The sequence below is a fragment of the Vespa crabro genome, chromosome 11 (genome assembly GCF_910589235.1).
Source record: "Vespa crabro chromosome 11, iyVesCrab1.2, whole genome shotgun sequence".
NCBI classification, from domain to species: Eukaryota; Metazoa; Arthropoda; class Insecta; order Hymenoptera; family Vespidae; genus Vespa; species Vespa crabro.
In genome coordinates, this window is record NC_060965.1 from 4,497,673 (window position 1) to 4,524,716 (window position 27,044).

At 25.5% G+C, this 27,044-nt stretch overlaps 1 protein-coding gene across 5 annotated transcripts; it reads left to right on the plus strand.

The window, feature by feature from the left end:
* LOC124427812 (ATP-binding cassette sub-family G member 4) lies at positions 1–27,013 on the plus strand. Of its 5 annotated transcripts, none has more exons than XM_046971141.1 (13): positions 1–584; positions 3,857–3,987; positions 12,529–12,968; positions 19,566–19,683; positions 21,839–22,028; positions 22,625–22,770; positions 23,817–24,055; positions 24,207–24,515; positions 24,940–25,100; positions 25,270–25,438; positions 25,540–25,640; positions 25,814–26,155; positions 26,461–27,013. In XM_046971141.1, the coding sequence occupies exons 3-13, from the start codon at positions 12,776–12,778 to the stop codon at positions 26,617–26,619; spliced, it is 2,127 nt and encodes a 708-aa protein (XP_046827097.1). In that variant the 5' UTR covers positions 1–584; positions 3,857–3,987; positions 12,529–12,775; the 3' UTR covers positions 26,620–27,013. The 5 variants fall into 5 exon arrangements, with proteins under 5 accessions (XP_046827097.1, XP_046827100.1, XP_046827101.1 ...); XM_046971144.1 differs by having other exon boundaries at positions 1–289; positions 12,838–12,968; XM_046971145.1 differs by lacking the exon at positions 1–584 and adding an exon at positions 735–753 and having other exon boundaries at positions 12,838–12,968.
* The last annotated feature ends 31 nt before the right edge of the window (positions 27,014–27,044 follow it).

The following is a 27,044-nucleotide window of genomic DNA, read 5'->3' on the forward strand; positions in this document are numbered from 1 at the left end:
TAATACAGTTATTATAGAGGAAGTATATTGGTATTAGTAATTAAACGCTAAGGCTTGTTGAAAAGAGAGAAAGGCAGTACTCAGTGATCAGTTGAACGTAATTCTTGTTACAGTTCTTCGTCGGTTTTTACGAGAGTTTTAAGCGCATTCGTCGTCGGACAGAAGTTACGGAGTAAACGTGTAAAAAAAGAAAAAGGAGGAATTAAATAAATAAATAAAAATAAAACAAAAGAAAAGAAAAACGAGGAGCGTAATATATACGGACGAAAAAGTCAAAAACAGTGAAATAGTAAAAATATCTTTATTTTTTTCTCTTTTTTCTTTTTTTTTTTTTCTTTCTTTCTTTCTTTCTTTCTTTAAGAAAATTTTTCGTTCGTCATTACTACGTTTAAGTATTAAAACGAATGAATGCGAACGATCTGATTATAATTGATTTTCACATAGCATTCAATAACGTTATACTTTGAAGATAGTAACAAAGAGTGAACGACCTTGAAGCTTTATCTCTTCGCTTTTAATTTTCTTTTTATTTTTCTTTCTCTTTTCTTTTCTTTTCTTTTTTTGATATTTTTTCGTTTCATCACGTAAGTAAATAAGACTTTTGAGATACTTTTAATCTTCTATTAATCTAAACTTCTTCTTCTTTTTTGGTCGCCAAAAAATAGCTTTTTTTTTTGATCGGCAAAAAATTTCAACAGATAAATTCTATAGTGATGAATGGATAAGATACAAAGAGAATGGATAACCTATCTCGTATTATTCTTAATTAATTTTTTTTCTCTTCTCACTGTCTCTTTCTCTCTCTCTCTCTCTCTTTTACATATACATATTTATCTTCTTATTTTGTCTGCTTTTTAAACTGTTTTTTTAAATTGTTTTTTAATGGAACACGGATACGTTATAGCGTCATCGTATGCGATGCTGCACGTTGCACGTGTCGTCTATATATATATATATATATATATATATATATGATTCACAGATAGGATGTTCAACATTTAAATTCTACACAACACGTATTTCTTTTATAAAAAGAGAGAGAGAGAGAGAGAGAGAGAGAGAGAGAGAGGAAAGATCAAAGTTTCTGGAAATCATTATGAATTCTAAAATTAATTATTAGAATATTTTATATTTATATGCGTGCGTGCACGTATGCACATATATATTATATATATGTGTGGAAATTTATATTAATAATATATATATCTTTGATATATATATATATATATTTTTTTTTTTCGAACGATAATAATTATTAATATTATTGTTATTATTATTTATTTATTTATTTATTTATTTTTTTTTATTATTATTATTATTATATCGAACAATAAACATTATTGTAATATTATTGTATCAATAATGTTAACAATAATAATAATTGTTATTATAATTATTTTTGTCATCATCGTAATCTGAATATTAATTTATGTCATTTGTTAGTTGTCTAGCGTTTTCAATGATACGAAGTATAACATTTAATTGGAAATGAGTTTATGATACAAAAAAGAAGAGAAAAAAGAAAAAAAAAATATAAGAAGAAGAAAAGGACAAAAAAAAAAAAAAGAAAAGAAAAATCTTGATAGAATAAATCAGAAAAATAGAGATAATATATAGAATTTTTTTAAAAAAACATTATCTTTGATGTAAATTATAAAGAACAATAAAATAATTCCTTATTACCTCTTAACATATTATGAAATATTGTTAAAATGAGGAATTATAATCTTGCCATAACGATTATGCAAAATGGAATATCAAGATTTTTTTTCTATGTCCAATGATGATAGATCTTAGTGTTATAATTATTAGAACGTGATTTCAATGTTGGTAAAAAAAAAAAAAAAAAAAAAAAAGAAGAAGAAAAAAAGAGTAAAGAAAGAATTCGCTACGTCATTTTTCTTTTTATTAGAAACATAATATAGCAAAAAAAACAACAGGAAAAATTGTTCGATTGTGTTTCTTATTTTTCGAAAGAGAGAGAGAGAGAGTGAGAGAGAGAGAGAGAGAGAGAGAGAGAGAGAGAGAGAGAGAGAGAGATAGAGAGAGGGAAAAAGAAGAAAAAAGGAAAAAAAGAGAGAATGCAAAAGTCAAGGATATAATTAAAAATGTTTAAGATCTATTCGTTGTAAAAGTTCAAGAACCTAACATAAATATTATAGAAAATCTTGAATATACTTGCACAAATAATTGACTTTTTATATTTTACGTGTTATTAATTTCTTACGTTCACTCATTAATATAATATGATACAGACTACTTCAGTAAGTATCATTTAAATGTTAGAATATGTGCATACGTATAATGGAGATGTAATTAAACAACAATATGCAAATATAATGTGTACGTACGTTGGATTGTTACCGGAAAAAAAAAAAAGGAAAAGAAAAAACGACAAAACAACGAGAAAAAAGGAACAGATAAAAAAAAAGAAAGAAACAGAAAATAAAAATGACGAATTATATTGTTAATTGTAATTTCTTAGATCGGTTCTTTTAAAAGGTTTTCTTTTTATAAACGTCACCGCGCGATTTTGCGCGTAAAAATTTTGACGGAACAAAGGAATAAAGGAAAAAAAATAAAAGACGAGAAAAGGAAGGATAAGAGGATGAGAAAAAAAAAGAGCAATTGATGATGTTATCCTTGACCGTTAGATTCATTTGATATTCTTAAATGTATACATACACATTATTTAGAAATAATGGAGTAATTGATATTAAATGTCGATTCGATTTTAACGCAAACACGTAGAAACGTTTGTATTTCATTTAATAATTACTTTTTCTTGTAGACATTTAGAAAAAGAAAAAAAAAATTATAATAAAAAAAGGAAATGATCATAGAAAAATTTAATTGAAAATACTATATTTTCTATTGACGAACTATTTATGTCAATGATAGATTATTTTAGAAAAGATAATTACGTTGATAGATTGATATCCGGATTGAAACAAATCTATCATGATACAAATTACATTATTTAAATAATTAATCACATTTTAATAAGATGAAAGAAAATAAAAAAAATTGAAGATGATAAAATGAACCGAAAGAAAAAAAAAAGCAACAGAAACAAACGGGAAAAAATAATGCATGTCTTTCTATCTGTCTCTGTTGTGTGTGTGTGTGTGTGCGTGTGTAAGAGAGAGAGAGAGAGAGAGAGAGAGAGAGAGAGAGAGAGAGAGAGAGAGAGAGAGAGAGAGAGAGAGAGAGAGAGAGAGAGAGGAAAGAATGAAGATATGACAAAATATAAACTTTAGATTGTAAAATAATAATTAGTCTTTCATGTTATTCGTTTGATTTATTCATATTTATATAATCCATTTGTATTTCAACATATTTTGCATTTTCTTTTCCATCTATTTATCTATCTATTTACCTCTATCCTCTGCATCTCTTCTCTCTCTCTCTCTCTCTCTCTCTTTCTGTCTTGCTTATTTTTCCTTGTTGACAATTTACAAAATTATGAAGTATTATTCAACGTCACATAGAGAAACATTTATATAATTTTGTCGAAACATTAATTCTCTCTCTCTCTCTCTCTCTCTCTCTCTCTCTCTCTCTCTCTCTATCTATCTATCTATCTCTAACATATTTTCTCTTGCTGAATATTGCCAAAATCATGAAATATTATTCAACGTCACATACAGAGGCGATTATGTAATTTTGATAAAATACTAATTTTGTCTCTCTCTCTCTCTCTCTCTCTCTCTCTCTCTCTTTCATCATTTAAGTCTACTAGTTTTTATGATAATATAATTCTCATAGAATATTTTTAATATTTCTCATGTAATATGGATTAGATTTTATTTGAAATATATAATTGTAATAATTTTTGTAATTATTGTTTTTTCAGATGTAATAGAAACCCAATAGTTGGCAATCATTAAAGTGTGAAAAAAAGAGAAGGAAAGATAAAAAGAGCTAAAGCATGATGAAGGAGAAATACGATGTGCAAAACAATTGCTATGGAAATGGAGTCGATAGGTTCGTATATTATTAAAAAATATTATATTAATTCGATTGATATACTTAAATGAAGTTCTATGTGAACTATAATAATTATGTGATTTTTAAATAATCGAAGAAATTATTGAGTTATCCTTGTAGCGGTATATCTCGAGCTTCATCCATCGGTTTGATTTTTGTGTCTTTTTTCTTTTGTGGTTTTGTTTTGCTTTTTTTCGTTTTTCTTTATATATATATATATATATATATATATATATATATATATATATATATATATGTATATGTAAGAAGTCAAATATAAATGATTTTGTTTTTACGTTTCTAAACAGTTATGTTCCTAAATTCCTTCTTTATTATATTTTATTATAATTTAATAATATTGAACCGCCTCTAAAATATATACTCGATCTAAAAGAAGTTTATGTGATAATTGAAAAAAAGGGGGAACAAAAAAAAAAGAAAAAGAAAAAGATTATTATTTTACCAATGAATAGCAACGATATCGTTAATTTTATTACTTATATTCTATCGTCAGATTTCATCTGAATTTATAAATTTTTTCTTTGGAAAATTTTTTACATACTACATAGTTAACTCTTCTAAGAAACATTAAAACATTAATTAAAATAACAAACGTATGAATGAATGAATGTATGAATGAATGAATGAATCTTAATCTTAAAATGAATAATTAATGAATAATAAATGAAATGTATATGTGAGGGATACTGAAAACTCGATAATAATTATCTTCGACGAAAGATATCAGATTGGTACAAAGTGTTTGTAAACCTTTATTTTTTAATCTTTAATAGATACTTCTGATAAAGAAAATTAGAACTAGATAAAACAATGATGACTGTTAATCAGCTGTAATCCATTGGACTTTGAACTTTTATTCGATTATTCGAAAAAAAAATCGAAGATCTCTCTTTGTTTGTCGCTTATTATAGAAAGACTTGAAAATTATTTATTAGTCTTTTTTTCTCCTTTTTTTTTTTTATAGAATATTATCAAAATTGAAAAGAAAAGGGGAGAAAAAAGATCGTGTTTTTTTTTTTTTTTTTTTTTTTTTTTATAATATTTCTTCATTCCAAAAATTATTTTCTTCGAAGAAGTCGAAAGAAGGGACATAATAAGAATGCAGTGACACGATATGAATATTTTCAAGATATCTCTTATTAAAATATTTTTTCATTCGTTTTCGTAAGTATTTATTATATATATAGATTTGTGTTTTGCATATGTATACATATATACGATCAAAATTAAATTCTTTTTAAATATTTTATCAACTTATCGATACTTTCAAAAAAGACAATAAAAAAATAAAAAAAAGATAATAATAATAATAATAGTAATAATAATAGAAGAAAAAAAAATGTTTCTAACTTATTCAGGTATCGAATCGATCTATGGATCAATTTTATTTCATTCATAAAATCATCGAGTAATATATATACATCTATATGCTTATTTTTAATACTCGTTTATCGTTAAAGAAATAAAATAAATTCAACATTTTTCGAGATTCTAGGCCTAATCACGACATAAAATTCATTTACGATTGACCGTATGTTCTTATGATAATTTTACAATTACCATTTATTCTTTGATAATTTTTCTTTTGTAATTATGCTTTTTTTTCACAAGATACACACGTAAGATCATGTTAGATTTTGTTATGGATCAATGTCCGTAAATATAAAATTTTCTCATAATTTTATCTTTAATTATTCTTTAGAAATTACATAATAAAATTTTATAATAGAACGGGTTATTCATAAATTTATTATTATTACTTAACTATGATCATTTTAATTATCTCTAAGTAAAACAATTATTGAATCTACAAATAATAAGGATCTATAAAGTTAAACGTTAAATGCATTGTGACATTGTAGAATCGTAAAAATTTCAAGTTTTATTATATGTTTTATAAAAGAAATATAATGATATTTAAACTATAATTTATTTACTTGATAATTTATTTCGATGATTTATTTCGATATTATAATTTAAACGATAATTTATTTCGAAGAAGATTTATAAAAAAGAAAAAAAAAATTAAAAGGAAAAAAATAAACGAACATTAACATGCGCATTAAACGCATCGAAACACAATGATCTTGTATTTATAGGAAAAGAAAAAAATTTGCATGAGAACAATTGGAAATAGTTCGTTTTTTTTTTTTTTTTTTTTTTTTTTTTTTTTTTTAAGAGAAAACAAATTTTTTAGTTTAAGAATATATTCTTAATCACGTAGTAATAATGATACGAGTGTTTTAAAACCGACGATTTACTCTCGGCGATCTTTGACCCATTCGTTGTCTAAGCGACCTTTATTCCAATAGCTTTAGTTTTATACTTACGTTCGCGCTAAAAACACTCTCAATAAATTGACTTTTATTGATAATAAAGGATATTATTACTTTTAGAAATTTTACGAGCGAATCATTAATAAGTTAAAAATCCATTTCGAATAAATTAAGAATATAATCAAACAAAAGAGAAACATTTTCTCTCTCTCTTTCTCTCTTTCTTAAACGTTACCTTCAATTTTTGTTCTCTCTTTCTTTTTTATTTTTTTTCCTTTTTACTTTAATTAAATTTCTTTTTTTTTTTTTTATTTTTCATTTTTTCTGGTCTTTTATCGTCCTTAGAAATTCATTATAGAATCGTTTCCAACAAAATTGTGGTCTTCCTTGGAATTATAACTCTCATCGTAGAATCCCGCATCGATTATGTCGATTGCGATCAGTAATGTAAAGAAGAACGTGACATTACCTTCTAATTAATTTCTCGAGAATATAAAATGACATTGTGCCGTATAAATTTATGCAAAAATATAAGTATTCTTAAAAGGAAAGAGAGAGAGAGAGAGAGGGAGAGGGAGAGGGAGAGACAGAGAAAATCCATTGAGTTCACCGTTGAATTAACATTTCATGTATTTTTATTGAATGTTAAATAATTTATAATCGAATTTGGAAAAAAAAGAAGAAGAAAAAACAGATAAAAAACAATGAAAGCAGTTATAGTATAATAATAATATTTAAATTAAATGATATTTAAAATAAAATTATCATATAAAATAATATTAACATATCGCGTACGGCGCCTATGTGCGTTCAACGCGTTTCCAAGGCCTGCACATTTTTGAACGCTTCAAGTATTATAATAGTTATCCATATAAAAATAGTGTCAATATCTGAAATACGATGTAAGAATCGTAAAATTTCATTAACCCCTGGTAACGTAACAAAAATATTTGTCTATGGTTGCTTAAGTCATTGGATCCAATCGAAATAACATGACAACGTGATATCTCATGACCCGTACGCAATGTACTAACGTAAATAGAAAATGACAAAAGAAGAAAAATAAAAAATAAGAAAAAATAAAGAAAAGAAAAGGGAAAAAAAAATATGGAATGAAATAAGAATATCGAGAAAATATGGACTAGTTAGAAATAATCTTTTTTTTTTATATTTATCGTTGAATCGATGAATAAGACTCGCGCGACATTGATTATATACTCCAAAAAAAGGAAGTATGTATGTGTAAGTGCAGGATGCGTACATCCTTTCGATTTGAAAGGAAGTAGAAAAAGAAAAAAAAATAGAAATATATACATACATATGTATATGTATATGTGTGTATATATATATATATATATATATATATATGCGTAAGGAAGAGAGAATATATTGATGTCCATTGTAAACGTATAAAAGTCAATTTCATTTCGCAACTACTGTGTGAATGCGATGAGGAAAAAAAAATATAATTTTTCATAATGAATTAACACATCTCGAATTTTACTCAATAATCATATTAAATTTATAATCATTTTTCAGCAATTTTTCGTACTCGTATGATTATTTCTTAACACGATTTTTTTTTCTTTCTTTCTTTTTTTGCTTTTTTTTGCTTTTTATTTTTGCTTTTTTTTGCTTTTTTTTTTGTTTCACAAAGGAGATAAATATTTAATCAAATTGCAAAATATTATCTTACACCAGAAAACAGATTTAATTTCATTAATTTAGCATCAATATCATTTCAAAATAATTTCAAATTTCAATTAATGCTCGGTCGATGATAAATCGATTTATAGTAAATCAAATCCAATTTATTAAAAATAGAAACGAGATAAATTGAAATGAATTCGACAGAAGGATAAAAGCTTTTTATTTTATCTTTTTTCTTTTTTACTTTTTATTCGTCAAAATCGATTTGATCAATTGTGAAGAAAAGAAAAGAAAAAAAAACAAACAAACAAATAAACAAAAGAATAAAAAGGAAGAAAAATATAAACGAAAAGAAGTGCTGTACGACATTGAAACGAATTTTCTTTTTTTCCTTAAAACGCTGATCGTTTTTTACGATTGATATATTAATGCGAATTGACGATATTTTTGCAATACACATAAATCGTGAAAAATATTCTCTTCTATTTTCTTTTTCTTTTTTTCGGTTTTTTTTTTGTTTTGTTTTGTTTGTTATCACAAAATCGTATACTTAATATTTAAATGTACTACGATATATATTACGATGATAAATGTTTTTTACATTCATAAGATATACATTTAGTCAGGTTTGTATGTTAGTTTGAAACGTGAATAGTCATCGTGACGTAAAATGTTAGAGCAACGAGCTTTTCATTGGATCATAACTGCTTATTGATTCTAGGAGTATTTTTTAGAAACTGATAGTGTTTAATGAAAAAAAATAAGAATATTAAATGAATTTCGTTAGACTATTGAAATTTTTCAATTTATTTGCATTTCGATAATTACTTACTAACGAGCTTAAAATATTTTTAAATATTCGTAACAGATTTTATATTTTCCGCTTGATATAATATTATTATCGTTTCTTTTTTTTCCTCCCCTTATTTGTGCCCTTTAATGTCACTCTCTTTTTATAAGATAAACAATGACGAAATTGAATGGGATTAGTTTAATCTTAAAGTGTAAAATATAATATATATTTAAATGAATAGTTTAATACTGACGTACTTAATATTTATGATGCTCGATACGCTTTTCCTGCCTGACTGTTAATTTTTTGAAGGCACATATATACGCTCTTAGTGTCTGATATGAATATTTATTCTTCAATGGCGTATATATATATGTTAGTTTGTATATATAATATATATATATATATAAATTCCATTCAGAGTACAAAGATTAAAGACACAACGTTCTACATGATAATTTTCTTTTTTTTTTGGTTTTTTTTTTTTTTTTTTATTCATATAAGAACTTCGTACTTCGTTCAACTGAAGAAGAAATACTCAGATGATATAATATTAAGATTTTATTGTAATTAAGTATTGGAAGCGGAAATGAATAAAAAAAACCTTGTAATAAAGAAAAAACTAATAACACGAGTGACCTTCTTTTACGAATATAATACACTATTATTTTCTTGAAAACGTTTAAATGACAATTCTTTTTCTTTTTTTTTTTTCTTTTTTTATTTTTTTATATACACTTGACATTTATTATACGCGATAACGTTTCTTATTGAACAAATCGTTACGAAAAATAAGATTATAATTAATAATAATATATTTATTATTATTATAAATTGGTATCCTGCAATTAGATAAAATTAATTTCAACTTTCTCATATCCTTAATTGGATCGTGAAAGCACGATTTTTCATTATAAAAATAAGAAATGAAGTATTAGATCGATTTTGTTATAACTGGTTGATCTCTTCTTATTTTATTACAAAAAAGAAAAAAAAAAGAAGAAGAAGAAGAGAAAAATTTTAAAAATATACAATTTTCGTTGAACTAACTGCAATTGCTTAGAAAAAAAATATTATGATATATAAACGACGATAAAATAATGAAACGAGGATGTGCTCTTTTCTCTTATCCAAAATTAAAAATATGAGATGATAATAATAATAAAAAAGAAAAGAACAATAATTCGAATAAATGGGTAAATTAAAAAAGAAAAAAAAAAGGAAAGAGATCGTGATAAAGAAAATGTATAAAAAAAAAAGAAAAGAAAAAAGAGGTATCATTTTGATATATTTTATACATTATTTTATTACGATTTAAGCACTTATTATATATATATATATATATATATATATATATATATATATATATATATTATATATAAATATATATATCACGCGAAAAATCACGCGTTCGTTGTTCGAAGAGAGAGAGAGAGAGAGAGAGAGAGAGAGAGAGAAAAGACAATATTGTTCATTTATATATTTTTCTTTCCTTATTTTTGTTTTGTTTTGTTTTCTTTTGTTTGTTTTTTTTTTTTTTTTCTTTTGATTTTTTATTACTCATACCAATCAAGGAGAAACGATATTTAATTTAAATTCATCACGTCGACTTTAACCTTGCCGATGATAATACATGTACTTCTTCTCTTATGCATGTACTTTTTATCAATATTTGTATTCGGCTATGAGAGCTCTCTTCGATCAAAGAAAAGAGAAAAAGAGTACCTACACGAGGAAAAAGAAATAAAATATTAATATAACAATGACATGAAAAAGAAAGGTGCGAATGAACATTAATTACAAATAAGAAGAGATAATATTAAGACTGATAAACAGACCTGACAGAGAGAAAAAGAGAGTGGGGTTTAGTTGCTGAGGGCTAGGAGGTGGGAGAGAAAGAGAAAGAGAGGGGTTAGAGGGGGGAAAAGACGGTCAATGGCGATCAATGTGATACGGCAAGAGCAGAGTGAAACCAGTCAGTTTCAAGACATTGAGGCGCGAATATAATAGTGGAGAGAGAGAAGAGGATATTTCGTTCGTTCCTTTTCTTTTTCCAATATTTTTTTTTCTCTCCCTTTCTCTTTCTCTTTCTCTCTCTCTCTCTCTCTCTCTCTCTCTCTCTCTTTCCCTTCCTTATTATATTCTTGTTCCACATTTAAATTTTTAATATTCATCGATTTTTTAATCTTCTCTTAATTCGTCATCCTATTTAAATCTCATTTTATTTCTTTTATCTTGTTTCGTTTTGTTTTTTTCCCTTTTTTGTTGAAATATTTCAAAATATAAATATCGATTAAAATCGCAAAGTATATTTTCTTTCCACTTGGTTTTTGCTTTTCATTTTTTTTTTTTTTTTTTTTTTCCCTTGTTTGTTAATATTCGAGTGTTATTATACGCGAGAAGCCATATCGTCGTCGTCGTCGTCGTCGTCGTCGTCGTCGTCGTCATCGTTGTCATCGTTGTCGATATCATCGTCGGTGACTAAACATCACTGGTTTGGTTTATTCTCCGATTAGAGAAAATTTCTCTCTAGAAAGAGAGAGTCTCGCTTGAAAGTGCATCATTCTTTTTGTTTGAGAAGCCTAAGAAGAAGGTTTGTCGGACGAGAGATCTTTGTTTCTTAGTGTTACTTATATCAATACTCGGCAACAGATATATAATTATTACAGTTTTGAAATATGTAAGAATTTAATTGATATATATATATATATATATATATATATATATATATATATATATATGTATGTGTGTGCGTGTGTGTGTATTAAACAATTTTATATATCTCCACGAGAAAGCTTAAAAAGAAAATTTGTTTAAAGTTTTAAAATACATATTAACATTTCTTTGGAACATATTTTTATTTTTTTTTTTTTTTTCTAACGTGCATGATTTAATTATGTAGACATATGTAAGGAAAAAAAGAAAGAAAAAAAAAAATATATATATATATATAGTAACAATTATTAAATGTAAATTCAAACGGAGATAATTATATCATTATAAATTTTTATAAATAAATTGAAGTTTTTATTAGCTAACTCTCGCTTAGAGAAATTTGTTAGAAATACGTACAAGTTCTTCTTCTTCCTTTTTTTTTTTTTTTTAAGTACATTTATCTCCGTAATTAAGAAGCAACATAGATAAATATTCCGACAAAATTATTAACGTCAATGAACGACTTCTTTTCACAACGTTACGTTTACCATCGGGAATGTGATTGCACTAGATCGCTAGATTTATTTTATTTCTTTATCATATAAAAGTAATTGTCCGTAGTCACGTTCTCCTAGAAAGCTTCCAAATTACATAATGGTATATAATACTATGTATATAAACTTAAAAAAGCCGATCGTGGTAGGAAATTATTAAATAAAATAAATATATTGAAGTTTTTTCTATCTTTTCTTTTTCTTTTTTCTTTTTTCTTTATAACATTTTTCATTTTCTTTTTTCTTTTTTCTTTATAACATTTTTCATTTTCTTTTTTCTTTTTTCTTTATAACATTTTTATTTATTTATTTATTTTTTTTCTTTTCTATCGTCGTATAAATTCTTTTTAATAGATGAATATGCACGACGAAGATAATTCAATGTTTATTTTTATCGTACGTACAAAAAAGAAAAAGAAAAGAGAAAAGAAAGAAAGAAATAAAAAAAAAAAAAAAAAAAAATAGAAGAAGAAAAAAAAAGAAATAGAAATGAAAGTAAATAAGTAAGAAAGAAAAGAAAAAGTGTGTGTACAATTAATTTCAATGAATAAAATTATAAAAAGAGATACGTATGGAATCAATTTTACAGACGGTGAGAAGAAAGTCGACCAGTCGAAAGGTCAAGTGCATAAAACGGAAAAGAAAGGGAGAAAGAAATATATAATTTTGCAAAATATCTCCTCCATATTGTAATTCAAGGCTGGCTTCTTTCTCGTGAAGAAAAAAGAAAGAAGAAAAGCGTATGTGTGCCTATGTATGCGTGTATATATAAAAGGGTAATATATATATAAAGTTATATATATATAAAAAAGAGAAAACCAAAAAAATAAATCGCGATGAAGCTCGAGGGAAACTGCTCGAAGGACGACGATGCCAATGGGATATTATTACAATCCAGGAAAAATTCAGCTGTTCGGTTACAAGTTATACCAGCGCCGCCAAAAACCATCACTCATTTACCAAAGAGGCCACCAGTAGATTTGGCCTTCTCTGATCTCGTTTATAAAGTTCGAGAAGGACGCAAAAACAGTAAGTTTCTTTTATTTTTACTCTTTTATTTGTATATATATATTTACAATTTTATTGGTATATATTGGGTTGGCAACTAAGTGATTTTAAATAAGAAGAAAAATTTTTAATTTTTGCTTAAAAATATAATTTTATTCAATTATGTATTGTCTATTTTTATCGATGACATTTTGTCATCTTTTAGGCAGTGTCATAATTTCATGTTCAAAAACTTCTGTTTTTTGGCAGCAAAAAAAGTGAATTAAATGTGATTTTACATCATCAGTGTCATTAAAAATTTTACCATTTATTTCATTCCATACAAAACTTATTAAACGGTAAAATTTAAAAATCTAAAGGTGTAAGGTCAGAGGTATATGATGGATGTTACAATATATCCCAACCTAATTCCAATAATTTTTGGCGAATAACAAAAGATTTGAGTTACATTATCATGCTGGAAAACAACACCCTTACGATTTGTCAATTCTGGCCGCTTTTCTTGTACTGCATCGCTCATTGTTGAACGTTTGAATTAATCGTTTGGTTTTTTGATAAAAGTTCAAAGTACAGAATTCCTTTATAATTCCACCAAACTAATAGTATAATCTTTTTTTGGTGAATCTCAGCTTTTGGTGTCGTCTGGGGTGGTTCATCTTGCAGCACCCACGATTTTTTCCGATTAACTTTTTTATAAACCATCCATTTTTCGTCGCCAGTTATCAGTCGTTTCAGAAATGGATCAATTTCGTTGCGTTTCAAAAGCGAATCGCAGATGCTAATGCGTAGCATCAAATGAATTTCCTTAATCTGATGAGGGATCCATAAATCGAATTTTTTAACTTAGCCATGCTGTTTTCATTTTTTTTTTTTTTTTTTTTTTTTTTTTTTTTTTTTTTTTTTTTTGAATGCATATATGCGATACATTGAGCTTCTTTGCAATTTCACGTCTTGTGGTATGACGATCTGAATCGATAATAGCCTCGATATGGATCTCATCATTTTCAATTGGACGGGCAAATCATTGGGCATTTTTCAATGAAAAATTATCAGAATGAAATTTGGAAAACCAATTTTAACACTGCCTTTCTTTTAATGCTTCATTCCCATATACGACACATAACTTCTTGTTATGTGCTTGCGATGCATTCTTGCCTTTTCAGAAATAATACAATAAAATATGTCTGAAAAATGCGCGTCTTATTCTTTCATTTTTAAATTGGGATAAAAGCGAAATTAAATAACTGATCGATACAATTTTTTTTTTTTTATACTAAAATAAAAGCGAAACTCTAAAGAACAAGAAAACAATATAGATTAGGTGCTTTAAACACATTGACAAAACAAAATAATGGATTTATTGAAAAAATCCGCAATCACTTAGTTGTCAACCCAATATATATATAAACTTATTAAAATTGAATGGATATAAAGGATAATATATGTACATCGAAAGGAATAAAATAATCGTCGAGAGAATATTGGAGGATAAATATTTATAATATTGTCATATTAATTTTTTTAAACATCGCAAGATTTTTATTAATCATCGCACATTCCCCATACTCATTTATAGTTGATTTTTTTTTTTTTTTTTTTTTTTTTTAATATTTGAAAGAATGAATCGATGAAAGCTTATACTTTTAATATTTTTTCATAGACGATTCCTTTTGATATAAGAAACTTAGATTTCATTTTTATTTCTTAAAAGATTAAGGAACGTAGAAAGAGGTAAAGAGAAAATAAAAAAAAAAAGAAAAAAAAGAAAAGAAAGGAGAGAGAGAGGAATGGGGGAAAAAAAAACTTATATAGTATTCATCGAATTACATAATTCAAGTTTACTGTCTACTTACCGATGATGTTGTAAGTCGTGTTAGACCGAGATCGCGAACGGAATATGTAATGTAACAAATGATATAGTTGAAAGATCAAAAGGAAAAGTTTTGACAATTGAAATACGTGCCCTAATTGATCCCTTCCTACGATTGTAGATTTTATTTCAAAATTAAAAGGAAATATTTTTATAAAAGTATATTTTATAATATTCTTTTTGTTTTTTCTTTTTCTTTTTTTTTTCCTTTTTCTTTTTTTTCTTTTCTTTTTACTTCATTCTTCGATTTCAAAATCTGTAGTAATAATGATCTATATTATTTTGTAAAAAAAAAAGAAAAAGAAAAAGAAAAAGAAAAGACAAAGGATAAATTGTGAATAAACCGTGTCATAGTTTCTTGTACTCAAGATAAGATGAGCAAAAAAAGGAACATAATTCTCTTTCGCAAATTATTACGTTTCCTTTTCTCTTATCAATGCATTTACCGAGAAATCCATATACATACATAGGTAATTATATGCATATAATATATGCATCATAAATAGCAACAGAGAACGTTATTGTTCGATCGTAATTCATCCTTTCTTAGTTCTAAGTCGACCTTCGATTTTCTCTTCGAATTAGAGAGAAGAAAATTTCATTGAACTCTTTGTTTATATAAAGATACGTTTTTCGATCGAAAATATTTTTCTTTCTCTCTCTTATTAACTTTTATTCTTATTAACTATTAATAATAATAATAATAATAATAATAATAATAATAATAATAATAATAATAATAATAATAATAAATGATGATGATGATGATAATAATAATAATAATAACAAAAATAAATAATAACAATAATAATAAGTGTAGTAATTTCTAGTTACTAAATCATCAATAGTATAACAGTGTACTACTTACCGATTTAACATGCATACGATCATTGACCTCGATTTTGCAAGAAATCCAGTTATAACATAAACCCGCAAATACGATTAACGATCTATGTGTTAGCTTCGAGAAACTATTGACTCGTGTGATATGTACATCTACTTTTCTATTCCTGGAGTCTTCTTTATCCTCGAAAAGATTTATATTTATATTTTAGATAAGAAGGCTATTATTTCTTTGCTCATTTTACTTTATTTCTCTTTCATTTTTTTCTATTTTATGTTTTTTATTATGTTCTTTTTTATTTTATTTTATTTAATTTCTTTACTTTGTTCTTCTTCTTTATGTCTTTTTTAGATTTCTTTTTTCTTCTTTTTTTTTTTTTTTTTTTCGTTTGAACCCAAATTGAATTACGATTAACGTCGATTAAGTCTTATTTTAGTAAGAACTTATACATTTTGTTAATTAGATTTTCTATATATTTGTAAATATTTGATTATCATTAATAATTATATGACATATATGATAAAACTATATGATTAAAATTTAATCGACGGTAATCACGTTTTAATTGATTTACTATTTAAAAATAAATTTTCATAAAGAAAAATTTTATTCACATAAACGTCGTTTATTGTATGTTTATTTTATACATTGTATTTTAATTTAATTCACACCTATTTAAGAGTCATAATATAAGGAAGAAAAATATTTTAATATAAATCTCATTATTTCTCGAATGATTCGTTCGAAAATAAACATTGACGTAGATTTTATTGTGAGAATTGTTAGAATTCAAAGAGAAAAATAATTATAGTTATCAAACAAAGTGCTCGAGATAAAAAAAGATAAAGAGAGAGAGAGAGAGAGAGAGATAAATAATATGAGAGTTATCAAAAAATAATATGAAACACTGATGTATCTTTGACCTCCCCCATTTTGTCTGCGATTTGTACAATTTATCAATTTGATGTTAGACACCTTATCCGGAAGGTACAACTATTAAAAGATATTAAATTATCCTTAATACGTTCTAACTTATATTTTCATTTTCATTTTCTGGCCAATTATTGTTTCATGATCAATTTATTTATCGATAATATTTATTTCAAATAAAAGATTATTGTAATGCACTTGAATAAGAAAGAAAAAGAATTGAAAGGTGTTAATTTTCTCTTTGAAAAGGTGTTAATTTTCTGGTTAAAAGATAAAAAGGAGAAAAAATAAATAAAAAATAAAAGGAGATAATGCAAAATCATAATAAAAGAAATAAACATTTGTTACTCGTCATTACTGCAGAATTATATACATATATATATGTATATGTATATGTATAAGGAAAAAAAAGAAGATAGTTTTCTCATTGGCTTTGTATTTAATATTTTTATTAATCTCTGAATTCTTGACCACATTTTATTTATATCGAGTAGAGTGCATCGATCTTTTATTTCTTTTTGTCTATATCAACGCCATTGTTTTTTATTTTTCTCGAAAACATCTAACAAATTAACTGGTACAATTTTCTCTTGTGTGTTTACAATGTTATTACTTGCATATGCTCAAATACATTCATATTTGTTCAATAGCGAACTGCAATACACGTAACTTATCAGTGTTCTTTTTATGACTTTATCAATTTTTCAAGTTTTGAATCAACTCATTATTGACGAAAGATATTTAATCAACGTGTTACATTTTTAAAACGCTCGATAAATGAGAAACTATTATTCCCTAATCTCATTAATTGTTTTTTAATAATAGTTTTTGTTTTAATTAAATATTTACGTTGTTAATTTTTTTTTTTTTTTTTTTTTTTTTTTTTTTTTCGTATAACCACACGTATGTTCGACGCATTTTCCAAAAATTTACGAGAACTGAGGCAAAGAATCATTTCACAATATATCATCAACAAATTTAATTTCTTTTATTGTTATTTTCGTTATTGTGAAAGGAAAACAAAGAGAAATAAATAATATTTTAATAGTTCTCTTTGTTGTAATATTTATTTGGATCAAGTATGTAAAATCCTATGATCATTCTAGGAAAATTAATTTAATTAATTAATTCTTCATTGCAATAGAAATTGTATTAATTAATAATAAATATATAAAAATAAATATAATATTGCGTATAATTTTGCATTATCTTCTTTCTTATTTTGATTTCAAATGAAGGGGAACGAAAAAAAAAAAAGGAAAAGGAAAAGCAAAAAGAAGAAAAAAAGAAAAGAAAAGTTTTTACAGAAGAGACTAGAAATATTTAATTTAACAATTGACAATTCTTTCACAATCGATGTACAATATATACGTGCATGTTTGCAATCTACGAGGGAAAAGGGATAGATTGGATTTAAAATCAAAGGAAACTTGTAATTTCCGATGCAATCGTTAATGCAATGTAAAAGAATGTTCAAAGCAAAGGAAGCCACTGAAAAAAAAATTACTTCTAACACGACGCAACACGTTTGCGTAACTTTGAGAAATAAATAAGTAATATTACAAGAACTATGGAGAAATATTTTCAAATGACTATTTGAAATATTTATTCTCTCATGAATAATTTTATATGAATAATTTTATTTGAAATTTAATTCATTGAAAGAAAAAAATTTAATGCATTGATTAAAAAATGTAAATAATTAATACAAATTGTGTTGAAAATAAGAAAGAGAACATTAAATTATTTAAAATAATTATGCAATTAGATTCATAATTATATATATATATATTCTTTTATTGTTTGGTTGTATTGAATGACTTAAAATCCAAAAATATATTGTTACACTAATTTACTTCCTCCTAAGGTATTTATTATTACCAAATTGTTCCAATTATTTTTCACCTGACTAATCATTTTATTACACATTAATTTCCTTTAGGTTTAACTAATGAAAATCTCGTTTATATATAAAAAAAAAAAAAAATAACTTTATAAAGAACATTTTTGAGGAAGGACAAAGTTTTGTTAAGAAAATAGAACAAAAATCAGCAAAATTAATATTAATCGTGTGATAATTATTAGAAATTTTAATATTTTTTAAATGACAGAAAATCCATTAGAGCGATTGTTATATTTTTTCTTTCTTCTTTACATAATTTCTTTTTTTTTTTTTTTGTTTTTTAAATCATTATTTCAAAACGAAATAGATTTTGTAATAGATAATTTATAAATTAAAAAAAAAAAAACGAAGAAATAGAAAGAAAAAAAGTATAATTGGCATATTAAATTTGTATATTAAATAAAAATTAAAAATGAAATAAAATAAAAAGAGAATTGTATAATCATCCTCGTTAATTTTTTTTTTTTAATAATATAATTTTCTTTCAATGTCGATAATAACAGTTGGTAATAGTTTTGTTCGATCGACGACATTAAATTTATTAACGAATAAAACAAAATGATGCGTTCATTTATCTGGACTTTGTCCTGCTTATTCAACGCTGTTTGTTCGATATCCGGAACCATGAACGTTAATAATCATACGTCACAATGAAAATATCATATAACGTTTGCACCATATGTGCATATTAATAAACTCGCATTGATAATAATAATAATAATAATAATAATTATTATTATTATTATTATTATTATTATTATTGTTATCGTTAACAGGATTATTATTATTATTACATTGTTAACAGAACACGTTCGGTAATTACATTTCATTGTAACGTAATATCTCGAAGTAATTTACTATCATTTTATTCCGTGTTTATCTTTCAAAATTATTTATATTATTATCTGATTTGTTATTTAAAAATTATTATTTATATTAATATTTCATATTTTTTATTTCAACAGTACAATTATATTACTGTGTTCTCTATTTCTCTCTCTCTCTCTCTCTCTCTCTCTCTCTCTCTCTCTCTCTCGTATTCCTATTAATTAATTAATATTTATTTTACAGATGTAAAAACAATCTTAAAATCTGTGAGCGGAAGACTCCGTTCTAGCGAGTTAACAGCCATTATGGGACCATCAGGTGCTGGAAAGTCGACTCTTTTGAATATACTCACTGGATATAAGTGAGTTAATATTTATTTATACGTTTCTATATATTATTTCAAGATGAAATAATTTAATTAAATGAATTAAAATATTTATATTTGGACACGTGATATATAATTACGACCTCCATGTTACATATTCTTATGTTTCATTCAATGATTTTTTATTCTTTGTATTAATTTCTTTTTTTTTTCTTTTTCCTTTTTTTTTAACTTTTTAAACACACAATATAAAGTACAAAATTATTCTATTCGTAGTGATGTATAAATTGTGTAACTTGCGAAAGTAGCATCGTAATCAATCGAATTATGTGTTACGTTACACACGCGATGTACTTACGTTAGATTATATATTGTAAAAGAAAAAAAAAAAAGGAAAAAAAAACGAGAAAAAAACATAAATAATTTATTTTATTCGGCCGTCTTCATATAACATTTCATTGTTTACAAGTTTAACTTTTATAAGATACTTTTTTAAATATTTTTGTTGTACAACAAGATCGTTCGGTCAAGGTTTTACATCTTCTTTGCTGATGAATAAGTAAATTTACACTCGATTTTACGTATTTTCTTTTTTTTTCTTTTTTTTTCTTTTTTTTTCTTTTTTTGTTTTCATTCTTTTCTTTTCTTTCTCTTTTCTTTTTCTTTTTTCTCCTATAAGAACTACTTTTACCTTATATTTACTAGAAGAGAAATCATTTCACTTTCTTCATTTTCTCTGCGATTATATAAATAACGGAATGTGGAAAAGAATACTTTTTGTTAGCAAGAATTTTTATTTATTTTTTTTTTTTTTTCTTTTTATCCTAATCGTTACTTTATCAAGAGATGAAATAAATTTTCCACTGGATATGTATTAAATAAACAGATTTTTGAATTGTTATTCGCCGCGCCGTCGTATTTTTACGATAATATCATTAACATTTTAAGTGGTACATAATTTAATTTTTTTTTTTTCCTTTTTTCTTATTGCTTTCTTCGTTTTGTTATTTTTTTTCTTATTCATTTTTTTTCCCCTTTTTTTTCTTTTTTTTCTTTCTTTTGAAAAAAATATTTTATGTACACGCACGTAGTCCCGTCTATCCTCTTACTAAAATTTATTTCTATGGCATTTGAACATCCAACTAAGTTATTTATATTCATCATTTGCATAAACACGCGTACTACGAGATTCTAGGATCAAGACCGAGTGTCAAGGTTTTTTCATTTTATCGAGAATGATCTGAAAGAAAAATTAAGTTTCGTGTTTGTCATCTTCTTCTTTTCTTTCAAATAATTTTCGTTCAATTTTTATCTTTTAGTTTTAATACTTTCAATAAAAGAGAAAAAAATAAGAAGATTCATTCGTCAAATACAAGAGATGAATTATAATCCTTCGTCTAATAATATATATAATAGAAATTTGTCGATAAATATATATTCAAGTAGAATTAAATATCGTATGATTAAAGATAAATAATGATAAATTTATACATAGAGAATTATGTAAAATTCGATTTTGAAATAGTATAGAGAAGTATAACATTTCGTTAGAAAGGTACTCTTTATCGTATTCTTAAAAGATAAGGGACAAAAAAAATAGATAAAAGTTTTATCATCGTTTCTATTTTTTTTTTCTTTTCCTTCTTCTTCTTTTTTTTCTGCTTTACTTATAATTTAAGAAAACAGGTTTCTTTCTTTGATCGACTTGTAAATATCTAATGTAATACATAGACTTCATTGTATTATGAAAGCAAAATAGATAGATATAGATAGATAGATAGATAGATAGATAGAGAGAGAGAGAGAGAGAGAGAGAGAGAGAGAGAGAGAGAGAGAGAGAGAGAGAGAGAGAGAGAGATATTAAACGAGTTTTATTCCTAGTAAAATTATTATTGATGGAATTATAAATGTTATTATCAATTTTGTATTTAATTATATATCATTCTTATGAATTATTTATTAGAAGCTATTCTTATTTTTTCTTCTTTTTTCCCTCCTTTTCTTTTTTTTTTCTTTTCCCCTTTTTTTTTTTTTGTTCGATCAGTATCGTACGTTCGAATGGACTTTAAATTATTTATCTTTGCATTCTTAAAATTTAATAATTATTTATTATACTTTTGATTGGAATTAATTTCATACTTAGTAAATAAACGGTTAATGATATTAAATTAAAAATTAATTATATTTTCAGATCGGCAGGAGTAGAAGGAAGTATAACGATGAATGAACAAGAAAGGAATTTAAGTGTCTTTAGAAAACTCTCTTGCTACATCATGCAAGATAATCAGCTTCATGGCAATTTAACTGTCGTCGAAGCTATGAAGGTCGCTGCAAGTCTTAAACTTGGTAAACACGTTCCGAAAAACGAGAAAGAAGAAGTGGTGCGTATAATAAATAAATTAATTTGTATATTATTATAATTTTCTAGTTTTTGTATAATGTAGTTAAATTATTAATTAAAAAAAAAAAATATATGTATACATATATAAAATTAAATAATATATTTATTATAGAAACTTTGCATCTTTAGTATTATAAAGGCTATTAATAAATCTAATTAATTATTTACTAGACAAAATGTCAAGTTAGTTAAATATATTATAATATATTTATAAACACACACATGTGTGTGTGTGTGTGTGTGTGTGTGTGTGTGTGTGTGTGTGTGTGTGTGTGTGTGTGTGTGTGTGTGTGTGTGTGTGTGTGTAATTAAATAATATATTATAAGAATTTCATAACTCTTTAAATTTTAATAAATTCAATTATTTATTGAAAATACAATAAAAAATATTAAGTTAATTAAATGTATTATAATATCTATATTATTTAAGGCAAATATAATAATAGAATTTATAGAATAAATTTTAATATTTAATTATTTTAATATTTAATTATTAATTAAATAAATAAAAATGAATTTATCTTAGTTATCAATTATCATATTATAATGAACATGTTGTATGCTTTTTTTTTTTAGATACAAGAAATATTGGAAACACTCGGTTTATCCGAGCACAAACATACTATGACCTCGAACTTAAGCGGTGGTCAAAAAAAAAGACTTTCGATCGCCCTTGAACTTGTCAATAATCCTCCTGTTATGTTTTTCGATGAACCCACGAGGTAATTAATCTAAGTATTAATAAAAATTTAACGTTCTCTTAAATAATATCAACATGACACTTATTCAAATTCTTCCATTTTGAATATAATTATTAAATAAACGAATTTAATCTGAAGATTATTTTGAATGATTGATATAAGAATAGATTCGAATAAAATCAAAATAAAAACTTTAAGAAATTCGAAAGAACATATTAACTTTTACTTTTGCAAACAGTAGTTCATGGTCTTTTCTAAACATTTTTACTGAATTATATACCTATTTACTTCTCATTATTTATCAAAATGTATATATATATATATATATATATTCAGAAACATATCGTATTAAAATTAATTTAATTTTATAATTCATAACGAACGAATCTGTATTTCAAGATCCTCATTTCTATTTGAGAAGCAGTCAGTGAAAGTTTGACATTAATATCCACTTTTTGATACGATAACTCTCATTCACTTTCTCTTCCACACGGTATAATTTTGGTGTTTTCAAAACTAGCAATAAGTAGACGCCTTAAGCAATTCTTTTCTCTCTCTCTCTTTCTTTTTTTTCTTTTTTTTTTCTTTTTTTTTTTTTTTTTTTTTTTTTTTTAAATATTCCGAATAATATTTCGGGTAAGTTAATTGTTGTTTTTCTCCCATCGGAAAAAAAAGATATTTTAGTCTTGAACATATATGCACAAGATCAACAGATCTTTAAACGTCTTTCTACTATTCTTTTTATTTACCGTTATGAGAGGAAAAATAAATGAACGGATGATATTATTTCGGAGGTCTTTGTTTGTCCTTGAAAAAAGAAAAGAAAAGGAAAGAAAAAAAAATAAAAGAAATAGAAAAAAGGAAGATGAGTTTTGTTTTTTATTCAAGTTGATTATTATTATTATATTAATTATTCTACTTATTATTCTAACCGATCGTGCAACGATTTGATTTTATCAATGATTATAAATTTTGATTAATCTAAGATACGAAACAAAATAGATCCTTAATAGCTTTCGATAAATAAATTTTATATAATAATAATAATTTATTATTTGATTCTACAGTGGATTGGATTCGTCATCTTGTTTTCAATGTATATCCCTCTTGAAGACACTAGCTCGTGGTGGGAGAACAATCATTTGTACGATTCATCAGCCAAGTGCAAGATTATTCGAAATGTTCGATGCTTTGTACACTCTAGCCGAAGGTCAATGCGTTTATCAGGGATCTACATCTCAGCTGGTACCATTCTTAAAAACAATTAATCTCAATTGTCCAAGTTATCATAACCCAGCATCTTTCAGTAAGTAATTTTATCGGATGATAAATAATCTTGTTAAAAAAAAAAAAAAAAAAAAAATAAAAATAAAAATAAAAATAAAAATAAAAATAAAAAAAAAAAGATTTATGATTGTTAAGTCGACTTAATCAATTTAATAACGAAAATTTTATAGTAATCGAAGTCGCTTGTGGGGAATACGGTGATAATTTGAAAAATTTGGTGAACGCGATAAAAAATGGAAAATATGATATACGCGAGGGTCATCCATTTCCTGATATTAAAAATGATGGTTTGAATAATAGCGGAGCGAATTCGAGTTTCGAGAAGGACATAGAAATAATTGGCAATGCACGAGAAGTGGTTAAAGATAAAAATGATGTCAGTAATATCGAGGAAAAATTTCCAGAGAATGAACAAACAAAGGAAGTTAATAACGGTGGAATTATTCCAAGTTATGCCACGAATGACATTATCAAGCAAGGTACATTGAACGTTTTCCATTTTATCCATTATTTATCAATTCTTTTTTTTTTTTTTTTTGTTTTTTTTTTCCTTCTTTACCTACGATATAAACACTTACGTGTTTATTCATTATCAAGAGTTTTGTTTTTATTATTTTTAATTTTTCTTTAACCCTTTGAGTGCTGAATACTTTTTCAGAATGTTGGACAATAGAAACAATTACCGAAAATATACATTTGACCATAGTACGCTGATCATTTTTGCCAGGCGCGTATTTGCGTCCATAGTCCATACTGATAACATCTGTCGAGCGCGTATTTGCGTCCATAGTCTATATCTATAGCTTTCCCTGGACGCATATGTGCGCCCATAGCACTGAAAGGGTTAAATATTATATTTCATTAAAATCTAATAATATACTCATACCATTATTTTAATAACAGCTAACGATGTAACGATATCTATTTCTAATGAAAAAGATAATGTCAATGCAGCACTTCTCGATAATACGATCATCGTTACACCAGAAAGATATCCTACCTCAGAATTCGTACAATTCTGGATCGTTTTAAAGAGAACGTTACTTTTCAGTCGAAGAGATTGGGTAAGTTGGAAAAGTGAGGAGGGGAAGGAAGTAGTGGGGAAAAAAAAAGAAAAATAACAAAACGTTTAATAATAAAATACTTAAATTAATTAATATTACATGCATGCACATTAATAATACATACGTATTATATATTTTGTTAATGTTTTTTTTTTTTTTTTTCTTCTAGACTCTGATGTATCTTCGTCTATTTGCACATATTCTGGTAGGCTTTTTGATAAGTGCCCTTTATTATGATATCGGTAATGATGGTGCTAAAGTACTAAGCAATCTTGGATTTTTATTCTTCAACATGTTATTCCTTATGTACACGTCCATGACAATTACAATTTTATCCTGTAAGTTAATTCTCGATAATTGATCTTCCATTTTATTGGATTTAATAGAAAGGAAAAAAAAAAGAGCATTTGACTGATCGAAGTTTTTATTATTATTACAGTCCCGTTAGAACTTCCAGTACTTCTCAAAGAAAATTTTAACAGGTGGTACTCTCTGAAAGCGTATTATTTGGCCATCACTTTGTCGGACATACCTTTTCAAGTAAATCAACGAAACTTTTTTCATTTATCGATACACTCGTTATATTTCGGAACAGAAATATTATCTAACGAGAAGAAAATTAATAATATTAAAATATTAATAATAATAATATTATTATTATTATTATTATTATTACTAATTTGTATATGTTATATATCAATCTCTTTTTCCAGGCCATCTTTTGTATAATCTACGTAACAATCGTTTATTTCTTAACGAGTCAACCAGCCGAAATGATGAGATTTAGCATGTTCCTAAGTGCCTGCCTGTTGATATCATTCGTCGCACAATCTGTAGGTCTTGTAGTTGGTGCTGCCATGAATGTACAAAATGGCGTATTTTTAGCGCCAGTAATGTCAGTACCGTTTCTACTATTTTCGGGTTTCTTCGTCAGTTTCGACGCTATTCCTGTTTACCTTAGATGGATAACCTATCTTAGTTATATCAGATATGGTTTTGAAGGAACAGCATTAGCCACTTATTCATTTGCACGAGAAAAACTCAAATGCTTCCAGGTAATAAAATTTTATTAACAATTAAATTAATTGATTTACTTATTAGTATATTTTTAATAATCATTAAAATTTATAAATGGGATATAAAATTGTCAATGAGAATTTCTTCTTTCTGTTTCTTTCCTTTTTTTTTTTCCTTTTTTTTTTTTCATCAATGCAGATCATTGATTATTTATTCTTTCATTTTCAGTCGATTACAATTATGTTAATCTAAACATATAATTTGTTTTGATAGACTATCCTTATATTGTTATCATTAATACGACGACGAATGATTCATGATCGTTGTTCTATTTATTACACAGGTATACTGCCACTTTAAAAATCCAGAAACGACGTTGGAGGAGCTCGACATGCTTGATGCTGATTTTACTTTGGACATTCTTGCACTTCTTTTGATATTCGTTATTCTACGAATCGCTGCGTATCTATTTCTCCGTTGGAAATTAAAATCAGCCCGATAATAATTATTAAATTTATCAATTGTATTTTCTTTCAAATTCACGATCTCGATGATAGTCTAAAGATTAAGAAAGAAATACATTCCTCGTTCTATGATAAGATCGGAAGATCGATCAATATGACTTTGCCAATGGTGTCGAATATATTTCGAATTTGTGAACAATTACATTTTGACGGTCATTTGATTCGCTTGCCGATACTTCACGCAGAAATGTAAAAGATAATCTACTGTATGTAATGAACGAGAGAAAATTGTGCCGAAATGAAATCGAGAAAAATATAACAACGAGATCCATAACCGTTTGATTGCAAATGCCGTATCATTGAGAGATTTTTTATACGATACGTACAACAACCTGTGATCTTTCTATCTAGATAAATATCATATTAACAAAATTTTAAGTCTATCTTAAAAAATTTTTAACAT

Excerpts from the sequence above, each read along its gene's own strand:
- LOC124427812 (XM_046971141.1), top strand. The coding sequence starts at position 12,776 with ATGAAGCTCGAGGGAAACTGCTCGAAGGACGACGATGCCAATGGGATA. Across the intron at positions 22,771-23,816 it reads TTTTTCGATGAACCCACGAG|TGGATTGGATTCGTCATCTT; the intron begins GTAATTAATCTA and ends TTGATTCTACAG. Across the intron at positions 25,439-25,539 it reads GACAATTACAATTTTATCCT|TCCCGTTAGAACTTCCAGTA; the intron begins GTAAGTTAATTC and ends TTATTATTACAG.